The 25,390-nt window shown below is 44.3% G+C and overlaps 1 protein-coding gene across 2 annotated transcripts in view; it reads left to right on the top strand.

Moving 5' to 3' along the window:
- The window catches only part of mboat2a (membrane bound O-acyltransferase domain containing 2a), a 39,487-nt gene extending 14,735 nt beyond the window's left edge, over positions 1-24,752 (top strand). Inside the window, exons 2-13 of one of the 2 annotated variants that reach the window (XM_047610928.1) lie at positions 4,501-4,646; positions 7,988-8,065; positions 13,052-13,147; positions 14,439-14,494; positions 16,736-16,787; positions 17,705-17,891; positions 18,401-18,593; positions 19,118-19,221; positions 19,307-19,371; positions 19,531-19,663; positions 20,358-20,509; positions 22,442-24,752. In XM_047610928.1, coding sequence (XP_047466884.1) covers positions 4,501-4,646; positions 7,988-8,065; positions 13,052-13,147; positions 14,439-14,494; positions 16,736-16,787; positions 17,705-17,891; positions 18,401-18,593; positions 19,118-19,221; positions 19,307-19,371; positions 19,531-19,663; positions 20,358-20,509; positions 22,442-22,607 — 1,428 coding nt within the window. In that variant the 3' untranslated portion in view covers positions 22,608-24,752. The remainder of the gene's footprint in view (positions 1-4,500; positions 4,647-7,987; positions 8,066-13,051; positions 13,148-14,438; positions 14,495-16,735; positions 16,788-17,704; positions 17,892-18,400; positions 18,594-19,117; positions 19,222-19,306; positions 19,372-19,530; positions 19,664-20,357; positions 20,510-22,441) is intronic. The other variant, XM_047610929.1, reaches the window with a different exon arrangement.
- The last annotated feature ends 638 nt before the right edge of the window (positions 24,753-25,390 follow it).

Consider the following 25,390-nt stretch of genomic DNA (forward strand, 5'->3'; position numbering starts at 1 on the left):
TGTCATTTTTGAGCCTAGGGTTTAAACGGGTAATGACCGCCCGATAAGGCGGCTGGCGTGGCTTTATCTTCTTCTTGTTGTCTTTTAAGAAAAAGAAAGAGGAAAAGCTTTGCTCACAGATAAAGAGAAATACTCCTCGTCCATCTGTTCATTCCTGTGCTATTCCTCCTTTCGTTTCTCTCAACTTCACCGCCTGAATGCCTCTCAGATATCACCAGCAGCTGATGAGTTAGATTGAAACATGAGCCGAGGCAGAAGGAGATGTTTGTTTTTTTGTTTTTGTTTTTTGGCTTTGTAGTAAAATCATGATTATGAGTGAAAATGTTGTTTTTTTTGGTGAGGGAGGGGAAAAAATGAAGACGTGGGGTGAGAATGAAGCGAGGTGTTGCACAGTGCTCTGCCTCCGAGCGCCTTTATGTTGCTCTTCCTCACACATACACTGGCTCAGAGACATATTTCACTTAATGATGAGCTTCAGGAAGCTGGCTTATCTCTGCCTTCCACCGCATTCAATGACTTCCTCCCTCCCCTTCAGTCTCTTCCCCTCTGCCATTCTGTGTCTTTCTATAATGTATAGATTCTTAAAGCCGAACTGAGCTGCCAGGAGCCTGGCGGCTTGTTGCCTCTAAGCGCTAATCGTTTACCGCCGGCTGCTCCGCATCAAAACATCTGCATGTTGCCGGTGCCTCTCGGTGCATCTCTGTGATCCATACACACTGTAGTAATGAAGTAGGAGAATGAACTACTGAGACATTATTGAGGTAAAGTGAGGGCGTGATGTAGTACAAGTCTACTTGGAACAATATTTGTCTTCAGGATTAAATATCGTGTTGGTGTCTTCTACAAAGCAAACTTGTGGATGTGGTTAAACAGGAGTTGTGGTAGCAGGTTAGCAGAGTTGCAACCCGACACATTTTGTTTAAAGCCCTGCTTTGCTAGTTATTGCCAGAGTTTCATAATCTCTGAACCACACCCTCTTCTCTTTAGCCTTTCTTTTTTTTTCTTTTTCTCTCCCCAGGAACACATTTCAATGTTTTTTGCTGCAGTGCATTTATCCTAAATAGCGCTTTTTTTCCCCCCTCTTTCCGCGGCTCCCTTTGAATCTCAAAGTGTTCCGCAGCGCACATATCCTGCCTTACATTCAGAAACAATGATAGTGCCGTACCCCAGGGTGAGGTTGACTCCACAGTGAATCAATAATGGAAGAGGAGATGCATGTATTATGAATGAAGAAACAACGTACTCTGGCACAGGAGCTTGTCCAATGCAAAGTGTTTATTCAATAAACAACTATCCCGACACTGGCGACAGGTGGAAGGGAAACATATTCATATGGCTTTTTGTTTTTCGTTTTTGTCCTGCAGCGCTTATGTTCCAGTGATAAGTTGGACCCAGTAGGCAACTGTATCTGCCATATGTGTACAGTAAAAAAAACAAAAAAAAAACATTTGTGTATATATGCATGCCTTCAATTCATTAAATTTATCTTAAAAGTACCAAACTCACGGCTGGGATGCTGTGGATTTTGCCTCACAGTGTAAAATCACATCTGTGAGTGAAATGTAGCGAGTCGGCAGGCATGTGGTCTCGTTATGTAAGTGTTGCTCAGGCCAAAGAACTGTTAAGAAAATGGGCATGTTTGCTTTGACAGTTTACGTCTCAACGGCTGGCATTAATTCCTTATGTCAATCTCGTGCGGCGAGCATTTCGCTCGACGTGTGTCATTAGCCTTAAACAGTTTGAGTAGTTACAGCATGTAACCGTTTACCTGTCAGCACTAATCTCTCACTAATCACACACGCAGATCCTGAAAAGTGGGTCTTTTAGTTTTTTGATGGGGTGATTGAGAGTAGCTAACCTGGCGGTGCATTGGATTTGAATTAACGGCTAGTTAGCGAGCAGCCTCGGTTAATGACGTCCCTGCACATGTGCTCTCACCTGTGTGTTCTTCAATGTCGCGTGACGTGAGATGCATTCAGGACCCGACATAAGAGTAGTCGGTCGGCTATCGGGAACAGAATAAGACTCTCGGTGCCGTCTTCAGAGGAGTTTTCTACTTCATTAATCACCCGGGGCCTCTGTCCGATACGCTGGGAGTGAACGTGGCTTCGGGGCGACTGTGATCTCTGATAAACCGAGCCGTTAATCGGCAGGTCCAATTACAAGTCCGCATGTGGATACAACAGCAGGATTTTTCGCAGTTAGACACACAATTTCCACGCATCTCACGGTGGCGCTCAGAAAAATCAGGCTTAGCTAATCTTATCAACAAACACAGACCGGTTACTTAATACTGAGGGGTTTATTTTTGTTAGGTAAACATTTAAAGCTGCTTTAGCTTGTCTTTTTTTTTGGTTGTTTATGAAACTTTGGGAAGCTTCACAGTTTTTTTAAATGAAATAAATTGGTTTTGATCCAAATTATTGTGTCTTTATAAGATCACCTGCCGTTAACATGTAGTTTTGAGTCCTTCTTTATGTCACATGACAAACTTAAAGATACAAACCTAAATAAATAACTTGTAGTAGTAGTGCTCGTGCCACACAACCCACTTTAAAACGGTCACCCGCAGCTCCGCTCGAACAATACAGTTCCTCTGTCACACCCTTTTGACTCTCCCACATGAAATTCCTTCCTTACGACGTGTTGATATCCAGGGAGGAGCTGCTTTCACAATCTCGTTCTTCCTCGCATGCAGAGGCGATTATAATTACTCAAATTGAACTTCGGTGCAAATTACTCATTGCATTCAGCTTAGCACGATTCCTGCTCAGTCTATTTGACGTTACTCTTCTTCTTGGATAAATCTGCAACCGTAGTAAGCGTGGGTTGTTTGCTGGGTTGCAGCGCAGCCAGCCACTCTTCCTGTGGGTAGAGGCACAGGCTCATAAGTCAGCTTTTCATCAAACCAACCGGCAGTGGCTTTGTCGCCGAGAGAGCAGCTTGAAGTAATCAAAGCGTGAAATGACATCCAGAGAAGGCGAGGAGGGGTGGGGTGTGGGGGGTAGTCAGAGCCGCTGTGATTCGTTGTCATTCCCGGGGCATCTTATTTTATTTTTAGCACTTTAGATTTAACAGAGGTGATTTGCGGTTTGAACCGGGGTCTAATATTGCAACATTTGTCACAGTCAAGTTTGCCCAGAGTGTCGAAAACAACAGGAGTTGGGCAGCGGTTCACACTGAACCTAGGCCTACTTGCTGTATTATTCATCGCTGAATGATGGGAATAGGAGCCAGTGTCAATAACAAGTAATCTTTATTGCCGCATAGCTGGGTCGGGTTGTTTGCTTTCGAGCCATACCAGACAAAGTGATGGTTTGCTTTTAGATGTGGTAGAAACACTTGCTTGGATTTTGTTTGCTTTTCGTTTGCTCCAGGGATAAGTTCAGACGGCAGGGCCGGCTCACAGCCTGTTGTGTTAGCTTCTCAATCTGGATTATGTGTTAATTATACTCGTCTCGGTCCCAACTGGGCTCCCCCTCCTCCTCTGAACAGGACCCCCCCCCCACCCATGAGAATAGAAAACACAATGGCTTGTGTGTGCATGGAGCAACAAAAACCGAGATATTTGCTACCAAAATACCATCTGAATACCATCTGAAACACTAATGCTGGAGATGATTCGTCGCTCCATCTCTCATCTGTGCAGGCCTACTATGTACTTAGGGGCTATATCTGTCCCTCTCCCTTTTGGCCTCATTAATGATGCATGATGCATAGATAATGGATGGTGCTCATGGTGTCTCTAGCCTTTCACTGCTTACTGACCAGACGGATCTGTTCACATGACCCATATACTTTAGCGAGCCATTGTTCCTCCAGACATGCACTGACAACAAACAAGAAGACACCGGGGGATAAGTGTCCTTTTAAATATTTCGCTTTGTATTTCTCACGTATAAGTCCGTTTTGGGTGTGCTGTGCATTTCTAGCCATTGTGAGGCGACACTGAAGGTGAGGAGGGCAGGGTTCGGGAAGAAATTAAGGAATGAATCTGAAGTGATGAACAGCCCAATGGACACAAAACCTTAACACATCCAACATCAGCTCAGAGTCGTCGCTGTATATGCTGGGAGTTACCTGCAGAAATTTTCAATCCAGTATAACTATAGATGGTTGGGTGGGCCGCAGTCATGATGGTGTCAAAAAGCCTTGAGAGAACACAATCTAGTCAGATCAATAGGACCTAATGTATGTGCTCCACTTTTCTATAATAGTTTTAGTAATCAAATGGAGAGGTTTCCATTGTCCTCTCTCCGAGGGATTCATTCAATCTCACTATTGACTGGAGTAAAGCCTCTTTGCTGTGCCATTTAGAGACATTATGAGATGAGACAAGGTCTCAAACACCCACTCTAAGCCCCACTTGACTATGACCGGTCAGACAGGGCTGTTATCGACAAGCAATGTATGCACAAACATATTAAACTACACCATCATTTTATGCAGATCAAACCCATTAAAACGTTTTTTTTTTTTTTTTTTCCTCTCTCTCCTCAGGTTAACTTTGTGGCATGCCAACTGTTCGCCCTGCTGATGGCTGTGTGGTTTCGGCTCTACCTCCACCCCAGTAAGACCAGTCCCTTCATCAGACATGTTGTGGCCACACTGTTGGGCTTCTACTTGGCTCTTTTCTGCTTTGGCTGGTGAGTCACTGTTCTTGTCATGCCAGTCCTTTTTGTTTTATGCCTTCCTCTCTTCTTTCCTTTCTTTTTTTTTCCCTTCCTTCCTCTCAATGTCTTCCCACAATGTTATGTTAGTGACATTGTTTTCCTGCACGGCCCAGTCCCAATTTCATGCCATTGTGAATACGTTCTGATATGTCCCTGGATCATCTGAAAGGATGCCGTTAATCTCGTGGTTCACTTATAGCTGTATGAAATGTTATGTAATAAAAGGAAATGTTATATAACAGAGTGTCCACTTCTTCCCTGGTCATTTCTACTTCAGTTATTTTCCTACATTTTCCCTTCAGAAACCTTACAGGATGTAGCAGATGTTTACTAAAGACTAAATCGTGAAAATTATCGGTGCAGTAATTGCCCCCTTGAGATGAAATTTCAAAATTCCTCATATCCATTTAAGGAAATTTTTATTTGGTTGAGTAAATGTTTCACTTTTAAACACTGACTGTAGATAAAGACGGATGAACCCTCTGTCACATGGCCCAAAGGATTCCTTAAGAGCAGTTTTGAAGCACAGTGTGGCGTCTGCGGCTGCCGCCATCTTGGCAGTGCCAAGGGAGTGGAGGTGAGGCTAGTCAGAGAGCTAGCAGCCCGTGGAGGCTTCCAGTTGTCGGTCAAAGCAAGTTGGACATTGTTCAGTTTGCGCTCGGTTTACGGTTGATTTTTCGCCCCCAGTGAACGCTTGTTACTTGTCGTATCAGCGGCGATAGTTGTTTTGATATCATTTGATATGTAGTAGCTTGTCTTAATTCATCAGCCTCACCCGCCACTCTCCTCTCAGCCCTTCCCCTCCTCGTTTTCTTTCAACTCTGCCTCTTTCTCCTCATCCTTGCCAAAGCAAATGGGTCGATCGGGTAGTAACTGATATCCAATTAGAAGGCCGTTGCTCCATAATAGACAAGCCACTGTACCTCTGGCACGGTGCCCCTCAAAGTGATGCTGTGTGTGTGTGTGTGGGTGTGGGTATAGGAAACATTAGCCAGACATCCAGCCGGCCAGCTAAGGGAGAAATGCTAACCAGATGAAGGGGTATCTGGTCAGCGCAGAGACGGAGAGGGCTTCATTTCACCTCGCCGTCAGACGATCGATGTCGCCTGTTTCAGCTGACATCGACCTGCGGTTGGATGATATTATTTGTTGTGATAGGAGAAGTAGTAAAATTGATTCCTTAATCAGAAACGGTCGCGTAACAGGGACTCATGCGCCGATCAGGCATAACATTATGACCGCTGACAGGGGAAGTGAATAGCACTGAACACGATGTGACAATGGGGAAGCTTTTGGATTTGGCGTTTGTGTGGATGTTACTTATAGATGTACCACCCACCCTGACCAGACCAGGCCCCCCCACCCCCGCCCCATAGCAATGAAACCTTGTTGGCAGTAGACATCCCCAGCAGGATGCAGCCTGACACCCACACAGTTTAGCTCAAAACGACATGAGAAACAGCACAAGGCATTGACCTCGCCTCCAAATTCACTAGATCCCAAACTGATCAAGTATCTGCGGAATGATCCCTCAACCCATACGACCCAAAAGCCCCCACTAACAACATCCTGTTGCCAGACACCACAGGAAATCCCATTCTCTGATGAGTCACAACTGTTTTTTGGAGGCACACAATACAATACACAATATTAGTGTCATGTCATGCCTGATCGCTGGATACGGCTAAACCATCGCGCACAGTAATACAACAAATGACAGCAATACAACGCCTTTAAAAACATTTCCGTTACTGTGTGTTACAGCATTAAAAATAATCTCCGAATTTTTTTATTTCACTTATTTTCTGAAGAATAAAAATAAATGCATAAGCAGACATGAGTCTAACGGCTAAAAAGTAGAGGTGAGAAAAGTGCAACATGCACGCCACTTCATAATCACATCTAGAGCGAATACTTAGAGGAACAAGGAACTGAAAAACAGAATTAGTCAGAGAGCTCAAACAGAGCGACTGCCCCGAGCTGGACATTTGGCCACGAAACTAGTGGAGGATTGTGAAATAATTAGAGCGAAAGAAAGGACAAGGATTTTTTTTTTCTTTTCAAGGAACCAACATGAAATGAAACCACCTTTCCTTGTGATCTCTGTTTGGCCAAAGAGACGGCTCAGCTCAAACTATCAATATGTGGAAATGAAAATCCACCAAATAACTTTTATTTTCTGCTTTAACTAGTAAGCGATAAAAAGACTGCATGGCCAAATAAACGTCTTTTATGGAGGTGGTATTTATCAGTCGCGGCTCAGTGCCCCGGTTTAAATATTTTATGTTTTGTGTCTAATTAAACAGTAAAAAAAAAAAAAAAACGTCTCTTATCTCTTGAATTTCTGACACCGTCGCGTTTAACGATGTAGATGATGAGCTCAGTGGTTCGACAACAGGTGAAATTTGATAAACTTGTCGTGTGGCTTAAGGTCACGCACTGGTGTGTGACGCATGAACGCACCGGTGCACTTGCGCATGCAGCGCCGCCCGTGCCGTGGAGGAGCTCCTCCACGGCGGCGTGGTGTCTTAGGACGTGTTCCCTCTCTGGATCTTAATTTGCCACGGGAGAAAACAGTCGGAGATTGACGAACAGCTGAAACACCGAGGGGGTGGAACGAGGTCTTTTTGTCTTTATGTGCGGGAACAGGGTGTTTGTTTAAAGTTTAGGCTTATTGCACGATGAATCTTCGCGCAGTAGTTTTATGATATAAGTCCCACTTGCTTCCACGTCCCCGTGAATATTACTGCATTCTTTCATTTGCTGGGCTGTTAATTTCGTACTCCCGTACACCCTCCCCCGTGATGTGTGTTCCCTGCCAACCCCTCGTGCCCTTGTCCTCTTTGTTGACTCACTACTAACGCAGCGTGGCATCTCTCCTCTCCTGGAGGGCTTGACGTCTGCAGGATCACACGCCGCGCCCTTCAGAGACCCACCCTGTTGCTATAGCGTGTGTGTGTGCGCGTGCTATATAGAATACGGAGTTTAATTCGCGGCAATGGTGCGATATTACGCCGGCTGAGAGGCATGGGAGTAAATTAAGCGCGCAGTGTGATTGCAATCGGTCATTATCCGGCCGTGTGACGGGAGATGACACGTTACCGGTTGCCGAGGTCCAGCCTCACATGGCTGATGGTGTGACGGGGCTTTCGTAACACTGGAATTTCCACTTCCTTGTGACAGAAAGCGAGGACAAAGCAGGATGTGGATTTTATGCAAAAGCAAACAAACATGGTCAAGCCTGAAACCGGGCCAATGAGCTTTTTAACAATAGATCCACAGAGGTATAACTGGTGGTTTCTGTCTGTTTACAGGTATTCCCTTCACTTCCTGGTACAGAGCGGCCTGTCCTACAGCGTCATGGTCTTCGCCGGCCTGGAGAACATGCACAAGTAAGAAAAATACGGTTGACGTCACAATTTCTCCCGCGTCAGTGATGTTTAATTAGATTTTGCATGCGTTTTTTTTTTTATTTTTCTTTTCGGTCTGTGTTTCTGAGGCCTGTGAGCACGGGTCATGACGACACCGATTCTCCCCCCCGAGCTCCCATCTGCGTCCACGGCTCATCAAACACACACGCACAATCGCACAAACACACACATGGCCTTTGATGATGATTTTTTTTTTTTTTGCCAGACTTCAAGGTTATGACTGCAGGTGTGTTTCGACTTCCCCTGGAGAGATCTCTCTAAATAGATGCTAAGAAAACATTCGTCACAACAGCAGCTGCTCGCAGACAGAAAGGATCAAAAAACCCGGCGTCGCTATGAAACTTGCCAACTTGAGGTTAACGGCACGAATGTGACATTTTTCACACTCGGCGGCATCGTAATTCCTGGAAGTTGAACTCCTCTTTCTGTCTTTTTGAGTAAGAACGTAGATAAGTGGCGTCTGCTCCCCGTCACCGTCCGCCCGAATAACGTGGCCGTCGCCCAAGACAAACCGACACACCTCCGTCGCACCGAAAGATAAAAGCCGGCCCCCGGGCCGAAACTGAGAGAGGAGGAGAGCTGTGGAAGCAGGACGCGCTGACATGTTCGTGTTTGCAGAGGCCGGTGAACCTGCTGCCTCAGATTTTTTGCATAACAAATGAGTAACCACTACAGCAACAGGTTGAGATTTAACCGGGGGCCGTGTACTTTTTGTCATCTACACCTACGAGTCTTCCCCGTGTTCGGCCCCTGGCCTTTGCTCTTTGAACCCCCGCTTGGTTGCAGGCATTCACATATTTCCATACATAGTGTGCAATCTGAGCCTTGGTCAAAGCTTTACTTGTGCCTCACAGTCTGCTCTATCTGATCATTGGAATCTTATCGGCACCTTATTTTAATTATTCTCATTGTTTGTGTGCAGATATGAGAGATTAAAGTATTTTAACGCCCTGTTAGATTTCTCAGTGTGGTTGCTGAGGATTCACCACCTAAGACCAATCCACACAGGCGGTGTTTTCCACTCTTATCGAATATGTCAATCCGCTGTGACACTAAGGACCCTATTCCTTTCTTCTAACAGGCTTAGTGACATGTAACCTCCACGGGCTATTTAAAGCACACGATCTCATTCACGCGTTACCTTTTGAAATGGTATCTGTAATGGGTGCTCGGTGCCAAACAGAAATCTGAGTCACCGTAAACAGACGAGAAAGCGGCGCTCGCACGTCGCTCACGTCTCACGTTTATTCTGGATTCTAGCGTCAGGCTTGAGCAAACTCGGAGAACAAGCTCGGTACAGTACCACGCTCCCAAGGCTGGTGCTCTGTGGCACGACTGTTCTCTATTTCTGTTCTCCCTGCTCAGACACCCAGCCCTCGGGGGGAGGTGGGGGTGGAGTGGAGTGTACAGTGAGTGCAGCATGGCAGCTCTGTGGAGCTGCAAAAAGCTTTTTTATCTGGACTGTGGGAATGGTTGCGAATGTGGACTTGACTTATGTCCGGCTGCAGACTGACTAGAAGCTCTTTGTTCAGTGGTAGGTGTAATATTTCATAGCTCCTGATCTCTTTCTGTCCCAGCGCCCCGCTGTCTTTGACAAGTCACCTGTTGGGTGTGCTGGGCCAGACCAGGAATGTTCTCGACACTTTCCTACTTGCATTAAGTGTGAACACAGCACTACCTGCTGGTTTAGGAGAGAGGGGGAGAGCGGTGACGTTGCTGGGACCAACAACGTTGACGTTGAGAGTGATGCAAGCACCTTAATTACAAGCATTCTAAGTATAGGTGGAGCAAAGCATCCTAATCAAGTAGAGGAGAGGGGTCAGGGTTGGCAGGACAAAGCAAGGCAAAGCAGAAGATGACCAAGAAGACAAACAAGAAGTCGAAGTAGAAGAAAAAGGCAGCAGAGACAAAGAATAATGTTTGGTTCCAACGGAATTCGTGAGATTGTGATTGCTACCCGGCAGTGTACATGACTAATAAAACCTTTCCATGAATAAACATGAATAAGCCACTCATGCAATATTAACGTCTGAACATGGAAAGCACAGCAGAAGGCAGCAGAGGAGAGGAGACGCTGAAGAAAACAATAAAGTCGGAGAAGAATTAAAAGAGGAAGGAAAGAAAGACAGAGAAGATGACGTAAGAGAAAAGGAGATGGCGTCAAATACCAAAATAAAGAAAAAAGGGAGACAACAAATCTAGCTAACGCTAACACGCCGAACTCCAAGGACGAGTTGGTCAAGAACAAGCCGCGAGTAAAGCAAATACTTACATTATAAATTATGTTTTGCTCTGGGGGATTATGACTGTTGCCTTGGCCGTACACGAATTTGTGGGGCCTCGCTTCTAAGTTACCGCGGTAGAAAGAGGTTATGTTTGTTTGGCTTTTGAGTTGAATCACAGGCTCTTCTTTTCCAAAGGAATCCCTTACTCAACCTGAAATTAAAATTCATGTTAGTTATGGTGTGAAAGCATGGCTGTGAGCCGGTAGGTGACATGTATTGCAGGGTATTACTGCCTCACAGCTGCACTCCGAACAGATGGAAATTACCACCGGATCCGTCTTGCATCTGAGCGGGCGAGAAGTGGTGAGCCTCAAGACATTCGCCGTGTGTACACAACCTTAGGTCCCATTCAGGCATTTATTTATGGCCTGTTTTCCTTTTCATTTCTCCGTGCGCTGTCGGGATCCACACCTGCAGCTCCTGTGTGGCTTCTTGTCTGCGCGTTGACCTGTCTGCCGCTGTCCCGCGGCGGGGCGGGCGGGGGGCCCAGACTTTAGTCACAGACTTCAGCATAAAGCCTTTAGTGGAAATGAAACATCCCCCCTCTGAGCTGCGAATTTCGCAAACACAAATCAAATAATGATAAAAGACGGGATCCCTGCTGGGGTCGCTGCAGACGTAGTGACGCATATAGCTCACTGATCCTGGTGAAACTGGGTTGAGAGCATCAGTTGTCGCTTTCGTGCTACCGTGGGCATTTTATGCCAGTCTATGTTAAAACAGAGGCCTGTTGCTTTCGATGCATCGTCTTTCCAACATTTTGCGAACTCCATTCACCTTGTTTTTGACATTGATGAAGTGATGTGCGGTAGGATTGAGTCGCTCGCTTCGAGAGTAATCCAGTGAAATCCGATGGAACCAGGACGATGTAGCAGCACCATGCATCAGGAAGCATATTCTTTTCACATTTGCCTCGTAACATTGTTTCCTCTTCGATGCTCTGTCCTCCTCCCACAGTTAATTAGTGATTCTAAATTGGTGTGATGTGAACATGAGTGACCGGAGCTCTCTCTTTTTTGTTGGCATCGTGACAGACCCGGTGATCTGCTCTTGGTGCATCTCACCACCACCCACAGCCGTTTCTCTTTAAATCATAAAATGGCCGCAGCTAATGGCGTGATACTTTTTAGTTGCATTGCACAACAGGACTTTGTGACATTTAAACAGTAACATATGTGAGTTTTTTTTTTTTTTTTTTTTTTTTTAGAGTGGGATCTGGCGAATTCTTCTGAGGATACTGAGAAAATACAGAAGGCCGATGTTCTAAAAAAAAAAAAATAAACACGGCAGCTTTTATCCGTCAACCTTCAAATAAGCCTGGTATTTATACGATTTTACACAATACCACCGCCAACATACACATTTAAGGCATTAGGCATTCAAGTACAAGTAGCCTCTTCTGTTGTCTGCTGGTGTAGGACACATTCAAATTAGCCTAGTTAGACAAATTAGTCTTTTTATTTATTTATTTATTTTTAGCTTAAGTCTGTGAGCAACGTCAAATAAGTGAATAATTGAAAATGAATAAACGAAAGGTCCACACTCAAGTTAATTAGATCAAAACACTAGTAATTCTCTTTTAAATAAAGACGTCGACAGCTGTTTGTCTATTAATGAGCTCATCAAGTTAATAGGCGGATCAAAAGTTTCTGTCTTCACATGATTTCTGAAAATATGTATGATGTCTCTAGTTAGCTAAGAGGTAGAGGTGGGAATCGTTGGCTATTATAAATATATAGCTAGTATCAATATAACATTTGGACTTAATATTAATGAATGAATGTGTGTAAATGAGCAGTGCTGCTAATGCACCATGATGGTCACTGCGAGGGAACCATGTAGTCTCCCATATGTGCAGGGCGCTGAAGAATATAGTCTAAACTGTTTTGCCCTTGGAGCAGATGCCAAGTGTGGGTTGGATCCAAACACAGAAATCTCAGGGTGCATAAAAGGGCTGTTAAATGATTATGTCCTGTTTGCAGTCCTGTTTTATCTGCCCTCTCCGGGAGTTTCGCAAATAATAGCAGCGTCTCATCTTGGTCGGAGATTTTAGCACTCCTGAACGTTTGCTCCCGTGTGAACCTGGAAGGTTTATTTTATTTTGTTTCATAAAATCCTTGGAAGATCATATCAGGTGGTACCCTGGTTGCCTCAGATACAGTATTCTCTTATCTCCAGCTCGGTTTTGCCGTATTCAGACCAGCCACAATCTTCCCGTTGTTGGCAGCCGAGGGATGCTATCTAGCTAGCCTTGACTCGGGCTGACTCGGCAACAGTCTTGCACCACAGACTTTAGCGCCCCTCCGCCTTTGGCTTTCCGTTGAAAGGTCGCGTTGTCCTCCGTCTTCCTTCACTGACAGTGACACATTGTTGGAGCCTTTTCTTCCCTCTCGTCCAGTTTGTGACCCCCTGTTCCACAGACGCCGCCGCCAGAACAAAGTCCTCGTTCTCCCCCCGGCCTCTAAAATTAAAGATTTACATCATGTGGCTGAAGGTGAATTTACCCCAAAACCTCAAAATGTGCCGCGTTGCTTCATAAATGAGAATGCATTCGTGACGTGCATCAAGATTTCACGTTGATCCTTGGACGACAACTCTTCTGACTTGTGTATTTTTGAGATATTATTTGATTTTAATTTATTTCTCCCCTTTTTTTCTGCAGGTACTGCTTCATTGTGACACTTGGCTATCTTATATGCTGCCAGATCACACGGGTCTACGTGTTTGACTACGGCATGTACTCCGCAGATTTTACAGGGTAAGCTGCTCTGAATATTTCTTCTTTGTTTTTTAATACAAAAAGTATAATAAAGAAAAAAAAAACATCGTTTCATTTTGAATCTCAAATAAGGCCAAATTATGCTTAAAAGAGAGTAAGAATGTGGGTGAATACTGAATGAAACTGAAGCCAAACAGAAAAGAGTGCGTGCCACACTGTGTCCGCGGGAGGACGTCGATAGGGACTCTAGTTACTTGCGGTTGGTTCCCACTCCTCCAGACTGTCTGACAATTCGAGCAGACAGCCTGCACTCCCAGCAGGGTGGGGGTGGCCAGTTGCTAGGCAACCTAATGCGAGCCCATACTGCCTCCGTGAGGACAGAGATTTCACTCCTTCAGCTGCGTCTGCCATCCGTCTGTTTTTCTTCAAAATGTCAAATTCGCTTGTTTTTCCCAAATGTCAGCGTGACCCCTGAAGCTAAATGTGCCGTGGTCCAATTTTATTTACAGAGGAGGAGGTAATCTCTGGCATGTGCTGCTTATTCCTGAGCTTATTCTTAGCTTAAATTGATGCTTCCAGTAGCGGTTTTGATGTAGAAAATAAATCGAGAATTTGCAAGCATCAGTAAAAAAAAAACAAAAAAAAAGGTGTGTATATACAGTATGTCTAAATGCAGTGTGAATCACATGAGTGCCAACCGTGCAGTGTTATTCACATCCTGCTCTGATGGAGAATGATTTTATTACGTCGGGGATGAAGAGGGCCGAGTAGCGTCAAACTGAGTTAGTATGAAATCGGAGCTCTTAAAGAGAGGCTCACAAACAACTCCAAAGTTTGTCATTGGAAATCAACCCGCGTCGGCCTGCATGAGAGACGCACGTTTGCGCATGTGTGTAAGACATTTGTATTTGTAAAGTAGTCCTTTGTGCTTGTGTAGAATAATAAGTGCTGCGTTGCGTTGATTTACATTTTAAGTTACCTTGCCGTGTGTGCATACCCAGAGTCGAGCAGTTCATGCAAATGCACATCATTTCAACACACGCACAAACCAGCTTTTTTTTATTATTTAATCTCGAGTCACAAAAATACATCTACATAAAGCATAATCTGTGTATTTTTCACTGTACAAGCGCAAAACCTAATTGACTATAATTCTGAAATAATCTAAGCTCATTAGTTGAGTTTAATGAAATCTGTAATTTAACAGGATAATTTCTGTTCAATAAGCTAAACTGTTTAAATAAAGGTTTCGTTTGTGAGGAGAATATTAATTGTAGAATGTCATTCAAAACAATGTTTGTTTGTTTTTTTCCTGTCTGGTCTTTCTTAGACCCATGATGGTTATAACACAGAAGATTACCAGCTTGGCATTTGAAATACATGATGGTAAGACAAGCGTTTGTATGTGTGTGTCTGTCTGTCTGTCTGTCTGTGTGTGTGTGGAGGTGACAGACGCGGTGACGGAAGTGAAAATGCCAGTTCCGTTCCCTTAGGAGTTGAAAACCAGATCACATGGTGCTGTTTGTGAGCCAGTAGTCAGCTGTGAAAACGGACTAGTGAACCAGAAAAACACCATAAACGTAGTTACGTAAAGGAGCGAGCGCCGAGTATGAGCTCTTTTCCTTTCTCCCTGCCTCTGTGTAATAATGAAGTGACTGAATTAAATTGTAAATGTGCAGGAGGTCAGTCCCGTGTCAGTCGCAAAAAAACTGAGCTCCGCTCTGTCTTCCTCTGGCTGACCTGGACGTGACTCCCCCTCAGGCTTTTGTTAAATAAAACCGTTAAAAGAAACCGAAAAAACCATGTGCGCAAGCGAGGGGCGAATAAAGATGGAGAGCTGACGTGAGAGCGCTGATCAGAGACCGAGAGGGTGATGTGAATTACTCGTTCTTTAGTTCCCACTTGGAGCCTTAAGTCTTCTCAGGATGTACTAGACTGAACCCAATCAGCCGTCTAATGACAGTTCGAATGCTGGTGCGAGCGTGTGCAGTGCGCTGGGGTGTTTTAAACTCCGTTCAGCTCAACGCCTCTCCTTGCAACTGTGTGTCTAATGAGAATCTCAGACTGTAATCCTAATCCTCGGGGAACTGTCACAGCCCGATACCTGCCTACTGTTTATTCCTATACACAGATTTTTAAGAGACTTTGGGAAAAATTCTGGCCCGGACCCAGGTTCTCAGAGACTTTATTCGTCCCAGTGGGCTCAGTTAGTTTTGAGCTTACGTGCGCCGCAGCATAACCAGACCAACACAATGATAATGTTTATATAGTCTGTCATATTCCACAGTTTTGGAGCCAAAAGGAAGAAAGTTTTTTTTTTTTTTTTTTAGCGGCTGTGTCTAAAACCTGGAGTGGTTTAAGTTCTGGCTAGAGCACAGGAGATGGGTTCAGTGTCATTTTCTTTGCAGTCCATGAACAGCATTGTTGAATATGTGCCGAGGGGAAGGGTGGTCACTGACCCCCGATCATTAGACGGATCAGCTGAGAGTTGAGGTAAATGTCAGAGCGGCGGACCAAGCCGTACGGGCTAGATGGATAAAACATCGGCGTAATCCTCCGGGCCACTCCAAAAACTTGTGCGTGCGGAGGAAATGCATTTTCTGCTGAACTTTTTCACGAAGGTTATCAACATTCACTTCCACCACAATGGGCTCAATGACTGCAGACGCTGGTAATCCACTTACTGTCGGGATATCAGCCCAGTCGGACCCCGAATACGCCTCATTTAATCACTCAAAACAGACTCGCTCCAACCGGCTTATTCCTTGAAGGAATTTTTAATCTCGCTGACCTTTGATAGTCCGTTCGGTCCGAAAATATTGGCCCCTAATAATCATGCGAGTGCTCGATCCAGGCGGTAGAGACAGAAAATGTGGAGGCGGCAAAAAAAAACAACATTTGGGAACTGACCTGGAATTGAGGTGGGCAGAGGTGAGGTGAAAGCGCCGATCCGTCTTGGTCATGCTTTTCTATGGTGTTATTGAGTGTTATAAATAGATTTTATGCAAAGCTAAAGGTATATGAGCGTTTTATTTTAGCGTCCATGTAAACAGCTAGTCTCTAATTTGCATGATTTCAATGCATTTTGGGAAATATTGACCATGTAGTCACTGTAGGTAGGTAGGTAGGTAAATGGACTTTATTCCAGACTCAGGGTTCATACAACAAAGGATTAAAAATTCAAAAGATAAGAAAAAATGGCCTGGAAGAATACATTTATTAGAGGCAGCCTCTGACTTCACCTTCTGTTTTTGTTTGGTTTGGGATCAGAAGTTCAGTTGTGGCCGGAGGAGCATCAGAATCAAACGGAGCTAAACACAGCCTCGCGCGCCGAGCTGTTTGCTCTTGTAGCCTAATGAGTTGCTTAGCCACAGGTTTTCCATGACAACGAGCAGCGGAACAACCTGCACTAGACGATGGGTTCTTGCGGGCTTGTGTACACGCCGCATCCTTGCTCCCAATCCCGTGTTTGGACGAGCGTCCTCCGCTCGCTCGTCTAAAGGAAGCTGGTTTGTCTTGGGCAGTTAATGACCCTGACTTGATACGAGTGTGTGTATTTTATGCCATCATGCCGTTATCCGCATCTACCCTCGCCATTAAAAGCTTCTCTCTGCATCTTTTTTGTAGGCTTGGCCAAGCGGGAAGGGCTGACTGCCAATCAGAAATACCTAGCTATCAGGTATGTGACTCAGGTATGTTTTTATTGCTTCAGGTGGCGGTCTAACCCGACCGAGTTGAATTGTGAAGTCTGAAAGGAATGGCGCTCTTTATTTCGGTGAAGACTTTATTGCTATCTGCATGAGAAAACACCACCCTGCAGCCCTTCCAGTCTCCCCGGTGCTGCCGAGCAGTTGTTAGGCGCTCTGTATCTAGGAAACCGCACGTCGACTTCTCTCAGGTGACTCACATTGTGGGAATGCCCGCCCTCCCACCCCCAAAGATATTCTTCTTTAAACATCAAGTGCAGCAAATACGTAAAAGTTGGGCTTGTGAAGGTATTTTAGGGATCGGGGAGTTGATAGGGAGCGACAAAGGAGGAGGAAGAGGGTTTGTTTGCTTCATTTTAAAATTTAAAATAAAAGACATGTTAAACGCAATTGTTGCTGAAGCTAGCCTAGATACCCTCATGAATAGACACCTGCAGCTATAGAAAACTAAAATAAAAACAGTTTTGAAAACCCATACAAAATATTCAGTAGACTGACCTTCAGAGTGTCTTTAACTCCCCAAGTATAAAACTTTGTTTCAGCCGGGTTACGGTGAGTCAGCCGCTGACTCTGAAATGGCCACTGGGGAGGTGAGGAATTAGCAGTCGAGACAAGAGCCCCCATTCAGGCCGTTACATTTCTGCCTCACCCAACAAACAGAGGGAATTCAAAAGAGAGGAGTAGGAGGCCACGAAGCATCAGCCAAGGTCCTCCATCCTTTTCTGGATCGTTCAATAGGACTGAACACACTGGTTTTCACGGCGGGCTGAACTTCTGCTTCACGCCTCGAAGGCGCAAGGCCCCTGGTTTATTCGCCGATGTTTGACGCGCAATGTGTAACAATCAGCGCATCTCAATCACGTTTTCCTTTCTCAATCCCACCCTCCAGCCGTATGCCGAGCTTGCTGGAGTACCTCAGCTACAACTGCAACTTCCTGGGCATCCTGGCAGGGCCCACCTGCTCCTACAACGACTACATGGCGTTCATCGAAGGGACGGGCTACCGGCCGCGCCACCACGAGAACGCCAACGGCAAGGAGAACGGGAAGTACAAGCAGACCGAGCCCTCCCCGAAGGTACGACACAACACCGCCTGTCTGGAGACTGTGTGTAGCTGTGAGAGCACAGTTCAATTAATTCAGCTCCGTTTGTTTTGATAATGAAGTAATTAGCGATCAGCGCATAGGAAAACTGCGAACACTGTGAAAATTCTGGACCTTAAAGTACGAAGTTCTGTGTCCAGGAGACTGTGATAGATGTAGACATTTGCGAATTTAATGATGCTTCCGTCTGAATCTCAAGGTTATTGATGTATTCTTGCTTCGTGGTGCGCTGATGATTTAATTACGCTCCAAAATGTAGGTGTGTGTTTATCTCCTAAGAGGAAGGAACACAGACTATTCCTAATTATGAAACATGAAAGAATGCCCAAGGACTCGGGTTGACCTCAGCTGAACTTAGCTGAGCTTTCTGAGGGGACGGCATCATGTCTTGTGATGTTTAATGAGTTTTTTTTTAGATTGTGTTCTTCTTTTCTTTTTCTTTTTTTTCCCCCCCTGCACCTTCTCCTCCCACCCCTCCCCAGAATGACGTCATCTCCAAGCTGTGCACGTGTGCCGTCTCGCTGGGCATCTATCTGTCGCTGTATAAGCTGCTCCCGGTGGATTACTCCATAAACGACGACTTCGTCAACTCCACGCCCTTCTATCTCCAGGTCATCTACCTTTACCTGGCAATGCTGGCTCTGAGGCCAAAGTACTATTTTATCTGGACGCTTGGTGAGTTTGTTAGTGGACTTAGCATTTTCTCCTCACGTTAACATATTTAAAAGTAGTTCCTCTGTCTTGGACCAGTCTTTGGTTGTGACATGGGCTAAAACTAAACTTATTTGATCTAAAGTGAATGGGTGACTGGGTTCAATGCACAGTTGGTTGCTGAGATGAAGCGGCATTGAAGACTGATGTGAATTTTATATTTTCAGTCTTACTGCCCTTGACGAGTTACGAACTCAGCGAACTGTTCTGAGTCCAGAGACTGTGATCATTTATGAGATAGTCTTTTACACTGTTGAGCTGCAGCCAAAAACCAAACCCCTTACTTAACAGCCTTTTCTTGGTGCAACAGCGCCATCTAGTGCTGAAAAGGAAACCTTTCCAACCTCAGCTCACGATGAGGACACGTGACGCTGCCTCTCCATCTGTTTCTGTCACCACTTGGCCGGTGTCTCTCTGAGAGCGAGGAGCTGTTGTGACTCTTCATTGTTGCTATTGTACTGAGAAACATTTGAACCTTTCTCCTGCAGCTGATGCTATCAACAACGCCGCCGGATTTGGTTTCAATGGGTACAACAAAGATGGCTCCCCGCGGTGGGACCTGATATCAAATCTCAGAATTCTGGACATTGAGGTTTGGCCTTTTTATTTGCACTCTATTGTAACACTCACAGAGACAACAAAAGACTATAAGGATGCTGTTTTGGGTTTAATTTCAGTTTGCCACCAGTTTCAAGATGTTCCTGGATAACTGGAATATACAGACAGCCCTTTGGCTCAAAAGGTAAAAGCATTCAGAGGTGTGTTAGTGTCAGACTCGTCATTTCAATTAACTGTGGTGCAAGTTTGCTGTTTGAATTTTTCCAAATTGTAGCCGAAAGTCTGGAACTAAACATTGCTTTGACTCAGCACTGGACGTGTTCCGTGTCGCTTTTCTCCTCAGGGTCTGCTACGAGCGCTGTCCCGTCAACCCCACAGCCGCCACCTTCCTGCTGTCGGCCATGTGGCACGGGGTGTACCCCGGCTACTACTTAACCTTCCTCACTGGCATCGCCATGACCATGGCTGCACGCGCAGTGAGTACACGTGTCGTCGCCATGCCTCTCGTACCCCGGCCTGCACGCTGCGTAGACGTTCTGCCGCGGGGCCTTGATTTGATTTACCCTACTAGAGCATAAGAGCTCTTAAGATCCACCACAGCCACTTGACAGACCAACAAACACACAGTGTAATCACTTTATGGTTTTGTGAGCGGATAATGACGAAGTAGTACACCACTCATTTTAAGTGTGAGACCTTTACCACTAATCTCTGCTAAGCCCGGCTTCTTTGCTTGAACTGTGTGAAAGAAAGAGACAAGAGGATATTTATGTAGACACGGTGGAGATAGTAGTGTAGTAGAAATGCACTATAACTCTGGATAATGTGCTCAGCAGCGGTTGCCCGGGCAGTAAATACGTTGCGCAGGTGAGTTCCTGCAGGGACTTTTGTCTTCTTAATCAGAAGGAGGCCGCTGACCCAGTCACGCCGTAAATCGACTGACCGCTGCCACACAGACGCGCACGGAGAAGATAGGTTTCTTACTTATAAGATGGGAAGGGAGCGTAACGAGCAGAACCAGACTGTAATGTCTGCTGCCGTGTAGAGATTTAAGGATCAACTTGAGTTAGCTCAGTCCTCGTGTAGTTTACTGCGCAGCCGAATGTAATTTGAAGTCTGCAACCTGACGCAGGGAGGTTCGACTAACGGGACTGTTTTCTTCTCTCCCAGGTGAGGCACAACATCAGGCCGTACTTCCTGGTCTCAGACTCGTACAAGCGCATCTACGACGTCATCACGTGGGCGAGCACTCAGGTTGCCATCAGTTACACGGTGGCGCCGTTTGTCCTACTCGCCGTGGGGTCCTCGCTCAAATTCTACAGGTACGTGTGATTAATTAACAACGAGCGCCGCGCCAGAGAAAAGTAACGGGGCCTCTGTTTCGCCCTGCGACGGCGGTAGAAGTGTGACTTCTGTACACAGCTGTTGGGTAATGCTATTGTGATATTAAGAGCTGACATCAATGTCTGCAGTGGGGAAATGAATGCTGTTTTATTAGCATGGTTCTCTCCTGTAAGGCTGTTAACAAGACAGCTTAATGAGCGAAGGATGAAGTGGATTGATGAGGGGAAAATAAAACGGGCGGTCGTAACCCCAGGAAATAAAGACCCAAGTCGACAGAACGTTGCTGCTGCACAGCCAGCGGTAAACAGGCTGAAGGCGTCTGATCATATGCTAAAGTACTGTAATAATTTCAATTTTGACCAGCGGTGCTAGGTGAAAGGTTTAACTGTAATCAGGCTACAAGGGACTCTCCTTCCCATTAAAATCGGCTTGATTATGTCAGTACTTTCAAAATAGCCGACAGGTCTACAAGGACAAGGAGCAGCTGGCGGTGTTGCCAGGTGATGGCAAACATTCGAGCCCTTGAGACTAATGGTAGCTAGCATAGTGCTGTTGATGAACGGACAGCCTGGATCTCCACTCATTTAGCCTTCTGCTTCTGCAAAGTATGACAAAGGTACCGTTGGCGGCTGCAGGTCACCTATCAGACTGCCGTGTGGATCAGTAGACCTATAGCAATTTGTTGCTACCACGGCCTCATTTTAGTTCCCACCTGCTTCCCGGTGAGATCGAGAGGTGTGGTGCGTTCACTTCTCCGCGGCCTGGCACGATCAAGTAACCGTGTTCAAGTGTGAGAGATTAGAGAGAAGAATATCTGTGAAGTTCCTCCTTAAATGTATGAAGGAAACCTGATTTCAAAATTGGGTAGGACTTTAAAACTCCTGTAGTCTAAGCCCAGCCTTAAGGGATCACGAGAGTTATTACAGTTCATCCTGAGGGGAACGTGATCGTCTTTATCTAAGTAATAGCATTCAGTTCTGTGGTTTTGGAGACTTTGTTTAATTGAAGACCAATAAATGTCAACGTAACGGTGGCTCAAGAGGAATAATCGGGTCACGTTCGTCAAGTTGATGCACCGCGAATATATATAAGTACTAAATCCATGAATGTAACCAAAAATTATCTGCCCATCTTTATGTCTTTAGAGCACAGTGAGAGAACATCTTCACATTAGGCATAAATGTCCACTTAGACCTGAAGTGTTCACCTCAGTAAACAAGTTGTTGGTAATGCAGGCATTTTATATCAAAAAAGCTCTGCAAAGTTCTGCAAAAGCAGTGATTCACAATCACTCATCATATGATTGTGGACAGACTTAAATAGACGTAGAGTAAACTAGGGCTGGGCAGCTTATGGTTCATACCAAATACTGGCATTTTTTTTTTCTCGTTACGATGTGAATTTTTAATATATCGGCATACCAGCGTATTTGATTACACATCGTTTGGAACACTGCACCCCGCGACACTGTTTTAGGCTGAATATGAATAAATATGTCAAAATAAATGAAACGGTAATTTCATCTTGATAATATTCATTTATTTATTTTTTATCTCCGAGCTGTAAATGTCCTCAGATTTCCACATCAGCAGGCGGTGCTAACACGGGGCCATGCTAACCTATTTTACTACTAGTGTGGGATTATTCTACAATAATAAAAAAATAAAATATATATATATATATAGATTATATATATCTATATATAGGGATATATATATATATATACATACATACATACATACACATATATATATATATATATATATATATATATATATACATATATACATATATATATATACATATATATATATCAGATTTTTGAAAAATACTGTGCTATACATTTTTGACCTACAAGTTTTCTTAAAATAAACTATTCCAGTAACTCTTTGTTCTGGATGTGTCTGCAGGTCTTGGTACTTCTGCTTACACATCCTGTGCCTACTGGTGGTGCTGGCCCTACCCGTCAAATCGAGGCGCCGACAGGCCAAAGGACAGCAGGACGGCGCACTGGACAAGCAGCCAGATCACAACAGCACAGACAACAACTGCAACCAGAAAGACAAGACCTCGTGAGGCCCGTGACGACGATGACGACGACGCGGGCCCCATCAGCAGCAGAAACACTGACACAAACTAGAAAACACTGGGAGCTGGAGTGTGTCGAGTCTGTTTACCTGACAAAGAACCAAATATCTCTGAGAATCCTACGAGACGGAAAAACACAAGTCAACGTCCTGTCAAAAGCTTCCAGCAGCGAGGATAACAGCAGTCACACTTCTGACATGGATAAGAGACCGAGACGAAGAAATGGCCATGGCTTAGACTAACGAGCGATAGCAGTTACAATTACATTAGTGAAAAAGAAGACTTCCAAGCTGCCTTAAACCCTCTATGTACTCTGCAGGTGAAACGACGTGAGCGGAAGTGCAGTATGTGGAGGGTTTTTGTCATTGTCTGGATACAAGCCTCTGTTAGGTGGCAACAGAAAACGTGTACATGTAAAAGAAACATAACTCTATCATCAGCTGCCAATTTCAAACAGGCCTTAGGATCCTCGAAAAATATTGTTTGATTTCTATGTCTTTTTTAAAAGTCTTTTCTTCAAGAAGAGTTCACATTGTACGAGTTTTGTATTTAGATGTTTGTGACAACACTATTGGAAATCCATTCTTGATGCTTTTTTTTGTTTGTTCGTTTTTTTTTTTTGTTTTTTTTGTTTTTTTGTTGTTGTTTTTCTGGGGTGGTTTGGAATACAGATCTCGTCCGTCTCCAGCAGTGGAAAGTCTAAAAAAGAGGCACTCACAAGATACTAAATGGATTTCTGTTCCTTTATATATTTCTCCATATCTGCTGCTTGTTTCTTCGACATGAACATGACTCATCAGAAAAAACGTGTGTTAAAAAGGGAGTTTGTGTTTCCTCCTGTGAATTAGAATACGTCTTTTTTTTTCTTTTAAGGATTTTTGCCTTTCAGTTCAGGCTTCTCTTACTTTTTTTGTTTTGTTTTGTTTTTTAATCTGCTCACACATGAAAGGTTTCTTCTGTGTTCGAAACATATTGCTTCTGTAATATGAGTTTCCAAAATGATTTAATAATTAATAAAATTCCTTAATAATAGTTTCGGGAAAGACATTGGATTATTTAAATTGTTCTTTTTAGTACTTGTAAAGTTGACGTAGTTGTCTTAAATCCTACTAATGCAACAGAAGTACAATTAGATCCCTGCATTGGCGTGTAATTTTAATTGTCATAAGGTTTTGTAGCCATAACTATTAAAAGCCAATTGAATGTAAGACAAATTGATGCACAGACTACAGATTCCATGCACAATTTGCATTTGTCTATGAGGAAAATCCAACACAGTTATTTAAATGTGTGACATAGTAATATTGTACAAAATTCAAAGACATAGGCCAGCGGTTGTGGTAAATGGTCTTATTTCATATTGTGTGCACTTAATGTTAGACTAGGGGATGTTTCAGGGTGCGTCTACTGTAGGTGTAAGAGACACTGGTTCCTCATGGTGTTTTGTTTCATCCATGGCTTGCCTGAAGCCTCTCAGATCATCAAGTTTGCTCTTTACGGAGTTCAAACAGCCACCACTGGGCTACTTTATTTTCGCAGAGAAACCGTGTTGCAGATAATCTAAAGCACGTCTCACTAAAAGACTGGGGATTATTCTGGGGATTTCGAGCTCATTTCAAATATCAGCACACCCTTCATGAAAATCTCTGAGTAATTTTAGTTGAATTCCTGTTGTACAAAATAATAACAAAGCGCCAGAAGTGAGCTTTGAGACACTCTATTGCGTTTTAAGACCTTCTAACACTTGCATTTCCTTGCCATAACTGTATGTGTACCAGTATCCATGTGTTGATGTAAACTATATCTGTAGCCTGGGCCGTGTGCAGGCGAGCGCGGCCCACCCAAGGGAAAGGGACGTCGTCCTGCAAACATAGCGATTATTGCACTGCATGGCCACCCGAACCAGCAGATCAATGCAAACTGGCTCCATATGTCCAAAGTGCCAAATCATGAGCGGCGCATTTTGTTTTTGTGGGTATGCCTGCCTGTGTGTGTTTGTGTGTACGTGTGCCTGTGTAACATAATGGTTATTTTTGTGTCGGAAGGAAATTTATTGAAAGATTTGTATAACAGTACATTAAAATTCTGATTTATGTGGCAAAAATAAAGAGAAATTATTTTTAAATGCTAAAATCATGTTTCAGGGTAAATGCTTTCTTTTTGTGTTAGACCTAGAACGGCGAGGTAAAAACAACAAACACACTGTGTCCCTGAACAGTTATAATGCATCAAGGCCCTGCGTTATTACTGCCGATAATGTTGGTGCAGAATGCTTTAGAAGAAATGGTGCTTACGCTACCAGTGGTTCGCTCAAAGATTCAGTGGAGGACATTTAATATCACCATGCACAGCAGGATTATTAACAGTGTAGCTAACACAATTATGATGGTTTAAACTCAATTTAGCTGCTTCGGTTACAGGGTCCAAGCCTGATCATGGGTCAGCTGATATTATTGGCCATTACTGGCTGATGTATCAGTGTCTGCAAATATGTGTTAAACAGTAACTGTAGCAACTAGCCCCATTACTTTCCCTTCTCAATATACAGTATCTGTAACGTAGTCCTGACCCTAACAACTATCACGTCACCAAGGCCTATCACATCGGTTATACTTGGTTAGCAAGGCAGCTAGCCAAAGCATTGGCTAGCTAGCTAAAAGATATTCATGTCATGTGGATGTATTCTGTTATTAGATGATTAACACTGTGAAAGCAGCTGTAGTGGAAGTATTCAGATCCTTTATTTAATAAGTAAAGCTGTGTGGTTAACA

Source organism: Mugil cephalus, chromosome 17 (genome assembly GCF_022458985.1).
Source record: "Mugil cephalus isolate CIBA_MC_2020 chromosome 17, CIBA_Mcephalus_1.1, whole genome shotgun sequence".
NCBI lineage: Eukaryota > Metazoa > Chordata > Actinopteri > Mugiliformes > Mugilidae > Mugil > Mugil cephalus.